Genomic DNA, 4,714 nt, shown 5'->3' with positions numbered 1-4,714 from the left:
CACGTTAAATCTCTGTGTCATCTTGCTCTGTTTTTGTTTCTTTTCGTGTTTTGGTTGATGTTTTGCTCTAACATTCAAGTATATGGAATCAGACATGGGATTGACTTTCATTAATTTTAAGTCATTTTAGATCAAAATTGGCCTAAAACCTATAAATTAAATTTGGGAAAAAGAAGCAAAGATTTTCCCAAATTTATAAATTTTTACAATTTTCATTAAAAAAATGATAAACAATCATGAAACCAGAAAAATTCTAGAGGGTTCATAGAATCAAGCGATTCAACTCCAATTTCAATTACTTGAACAATGGTTCAGCCGAATCAAGGTTTTAAGAATTCAGAATCTAATCAATGAATTGGCTAATTCAGATCGGAATTGACTGTGACTGATCCCGATTTCCATCAATCTAACAGAGTCGATTCACACCCAAAATTCGTTGAAATTACCTGTTTTTGGATGTGAGGACCGATTCTAGGGTTCTTGAACACCGATTTGGGTCAATTCCACCCTCGATTCCGTGTTTTAAAACCCTGAACCAAACCATCCAATTAATTGTCATCCAAGTGGACCCTACCCAAAAAAGAGTACGTGGAATTCCCTATTAGACCCTTGATCAATCAGTCTATTCCAACAGTGAACACGTCTTTGCTTTTACTCACGCGCTATTGAGTTTATCCATCAACTTAACATTCACATTTCCCTTTTTCTTCCTCTTTAATTTTCTTAAAGAAGAGGAACCAAAGAAATGGATTGGAAAGATCAAAAGTTGAACCCTAGACGGACCCCAAGAAATTGATGTGAGAAAGAAATAGAGAAATAGAGAGAGAAGCACACGTGTGTGAGTTCCATTACAGTTTTGCCGTGGAGCCCACATGCTTACCACTGATTCTAATGCCAATTCACACGAACACAATCAAACAATATCCTTAAATCTAATTTTATTTTTTAGGTGTATTCAATACAAACCAACAAACTTATTTATATAAATAAATTCACCGGCTTTCGGCTTAAGGGATTATGATAAACAATTAAAAATTATCAAAAATCAATTCCAGAAATTTATATAAATGGGCCACAAAACAAAGGAAAACGTCCACTTGGTCTCTCTCTGAAGACCATTTGAAAAGCTTTCAACGGAACATCCCACGAGCTTCTTATAACCCCTCTTTTGCCCTTAACTCTGCAACTCTACTCTTCAATTATTTCTCTTCTCTTCGTCTCTGCTTCATAAATTCTCTCACTCTTCCATCAACCCATCACCCCAAACACTTCCTTTTCTTTTCCCATCTTCTTCTTCTGTTATTCTTCAAATCCATGGCTCTCGAGACATGGCTAATTAAGGTAAAGATCGCTGTCTCAAATGGTCTTGACACAATTAAATTACACAAAAATTCCACCAAGAAATCTAACGTTCGTGTTCTAGCTTTAGAGATCGCGGGTCTCATGTCAAAGCTAATCCATCTTTGGCAATCCCTTTCAGATAAGAACATCCGTCGTCTTCGCCATGAATCCATTTCTCTTGAAGGAGTACGCAAAATCGTGTCCAACGATGATGCTTTCCTATTATCTCTTGCTTGTGCTGAAATGGTTCAGAATTTAAGGCTTCTAGCCAAATCCGTGTCCAGGGTGAGCAAACATTGCAAAGACGATGTGGGTCTCCAGTGTTTCCATCACATGTTCGAAGAATTCTCCAGCAGAGGCCTTGACCCAAACGGGTGGGTGTTAAGCTGCAAAGAGATGGAATTGAAGCTAAAGAAGATGGATCGGTACGTGACACTAACTATGAATCTTCATAAAGAGATGGACGAGGTTTCAGAAATCGAGCATGGGTTGAAGAAATTAATGCAAAGCACCGACACTGTCAAAGAGAAGAAGATAGCTGATCTCCAACAGAAGCTCTTCTGGCACAAACAAGAAGTGAAGCACTTAAAAGAGATTTCTTTATGGGGGAGAAGCTTTGATACTGTCACTTTAATACTTGCTAGATCAGTGTTCACTGTTCTAGCAAGAATCAAGCTTGTGTTTGGCATTGGACCAGCGATCCATGGCCCTTGTCTACCTCGAAGCCTCTCTGTATCAGCCACTGTTTACCCTTCTGAAACTACTACTACATGTAAATTTGTTTCAGAAACCTTGACGATGAAAGCATCTAAACTTGATCATGACAAGGTGAACAAGCAAGATGACCCGATCAATCAGAACAGGTTCCTTAAGCCACCACCAAGTACCTTAGGAGCAGCAGCTCTAGCTCTACACTACTCGAATTTGATTATTGTGATAGAGAAGATGATCAGATCACCACAATTGGTTGGTGTTGATGCAAGGGATGATCTCTATGCCATGCTGCCTACAAGTATTAGAGTGTCATTGAGGGCTAGATTGAGAGGTGTTGGATTCTCGGCGAATGATCCGGTGCTTGCCGGAGAGTGGAGAGAAGCACTAGGGAGGATCTTGGGTTGGTTATCACCTTTGGCTCATAACATGATTAAGTGGCAGAATGAACGTAGCTTTGAGCAGCAGAATTTGATACCAAAGACAAATGTTCTTCTTCTTCAGACACTATACTTCGCAAATCAAGCAAAGACTGAGGCTGCCATTACAGAGCTTCTTGTGGGTCTGAATTATATATGGAGATATGAAAGAGAGATGAGCTCTAAGGCTTTGTTGGAATGCTCCAACTTACAGAAATTGCAGACATTTGGTTGAGGTCTGAGGATGATTCTTTTTCCTTTTTCTTTTTTTTTTTTTCCCTTCAAGTTTTATATGGATTGGTTCATCCATTTTCCCCCCTTTATTTACTCCCCTTCTTTTCTTCCTTTTCCTTGTTAGCTGCTTTGCTTTAGATTAATGGGAGTTTGTTTTCCTGCCAACCCTGACCTGTATATCTTAATATAGAAGAAGAAGATATATGTAAATAGCATTTCATGTGTATTTCTTAACCACCATTTTATGGGCTTAATTTTCTGATTTAGTTAGTTAATTAGACAGTTATCTTTGCATGGCTCTGTGAGTTGCAGGAAAAATGCAACAGTGAGAATCTAAGGTTAAACATTCAAAGTTTCAAACCCTTTGCTTAAAGGTGCTAACATTGTTTGATATTTTATCTCCAATTAAAAATCTGATAGATGTGAATGAGAATCCTATGTAATTATCTTGTAGGATGAACAGTTGACTTTAGGGCCTTAGGCCTTGGTGGCTTGCTTAATTACCACAAAAGGAGTTATCTTTACCAATTTCACTCGGCCTTGTGACTTCTAAGGAGTCCTATGTAATTAAGTGCACATGGGATCCTTCAATTATAGGGCAGAGAGAGAGAGAGAGAGAGAGAGAGAGAGAGAGGGACATATGTTCATCAAATTATGAATGATACCTACAAAAAAAAATAAAAAATTTCTTTGTTGTTATATAAAAAAAATTTCTTAACTATAGTAATTTTAAATTCAAAAACTAATTAATAGCTTTAATGATCCATAAAAAGTAATTATAGTTCATTTTTTATATTGGATAGGTTGCTCAATTGCGATCTAATGGTCGTCGGTTCAAGTTGGAAAACAGCCTCTCCGTAAAGTGGGGTAAGGCTGCGTACATTATTACTCTCCCTAGATCCCACAGTGGCTAGATCCTTGTGTGTTGGGTGCGTCCTATTTTTTTTAGGGCAAGAGATCTCTACTTGGTTGCATGATCTCTACACAAGTGTCTGGGCCAATGGATGAGCACGTCTGAGTATCTACATAGGAAGCAGAAGTGTCATCTCAAGGTACCTGTGAGAGGGCACAAAAAACACCACCAAGTAGAGATCTTTTTCCCTTCTTGTTTTTTTTGTGTGGGGGAATTGATTGGGCTAACCAAAGTCCATGACAACGGCTGTAGACCCAGTCCATCGTAGCCCCTTATTTTGTTGTTTCTTCCTCTTCTGCATCAATTAGTCTTGGAGCGTGGCTCCAGCAAGCCAAGGGCATCAAATGGGGCATCATTCACACATTTCATGTAGGGTGAGACGGTTATTTTGCCCCATGTATCTGGCATAGGACGTACACTCCAGACAAATTTTTGTTTTTTGCTTTCCCTCCTTTAGTGCTTTTGGCCCAGTTGGTAGAAATTGATTTTACTTTTGTTGCTTTAAGGGTAACATTGGAGGCATATAGGATTATAGGGATCTACCTTTGATCTGGTTAATTAAGATACGTCAATACCTAACCAGCCAAAGAAAGATGCCTTAAATTTGGCCTTTTTAAAATGAAGAAAACAGAAACTTGGAACCCATAAGAAACATCTATAGCAATAAACAATTCTGTGCTTTTCCTTGGTGTCTCAAGAAATGCCAAAATGGCAGCTAAAGCTATATATTACCAGCATGGAATGGCTAGAGATTTGTTTTAGAAAAAGAGTTTGTCTCTATCTTTCAATTATTCAAATTGATTGAACACCTCACTCACCCTAGTTCCAATTGGCAGCTTTGACCTCAGGAGAAGGTTTTAACTTGTGTGATTGTAGATCTCTCTACTACCTATTGGATAATATATTTGTACATCTAGGATCCATGGTTTGAGGTATCGAATCGGATCGGCTGAGTTTAGCCGGATCCGATCGGTATTGGCCCAGACCGATCCTGATACCAATCCGATCCAGCTGTACAGACAGGGGTAAAAATATAAAAAAATTAGTTTTGTTTATAAGAAAACAGGGAGAAAGTGTCATATTTACCTGAGTTTGG

General features: G+C 38.5%; 1 protein-coding gene across 1 annotated transcript; it reads left to right on the top strand.

Annotated features, from left to right (window-relative positions):
• Nucleotides 1-1,314: 1,314 nt before the first annotated feature.
• On the top strand, nucleotides 1,315-2,794 carry LOC122666022 (protein PSK SIMULATOR 1-like). The gene has a single exon (XM_043862138.1). The coding sequence runs from the start codon at nucleotides 1,315-1,317 to the stop codon at nucleotides 2,704-2,706; it is 1,392 nt and encodes a 463-aa protein (XP_043718073.1). The 3' UTR covers nucleotides 2,707-2,794.
• Nucleotides 2,795-4,714: the final 1,920 nt, after the last annotated feature.

This window comes from Telopea speciosissima, chromosome 6, assembly GCF_018873765.1.
Source record: "Telopea speciosissima isolate NSW1024214 ecotype Mountain lineage chromosome 6, Tspe_v1, whole genome shotgun sequence".
Lineage (NCBI taxonomy): Eukaryota > Viridiplantae > Streptophyta > Magnoliopsida > Proteales > Proteaceae > Telopea > Telopea speciosissima.
The sequence above is the reverse complement of the archived record's forward strand: the minus strand, read 5'-3'. Positions and strand labels throughout refer to the sequence as shown.

What these genes read in the sequence shown, in the direction of transcription:
- LOC122666022 (XM_043862138.1), top strand. Translation starts at nt 1,315, where the DNA reads ATGGCTCTCGAGACATGGCTAATTAAGGTAAAGATCGCTGTCTCAAAT.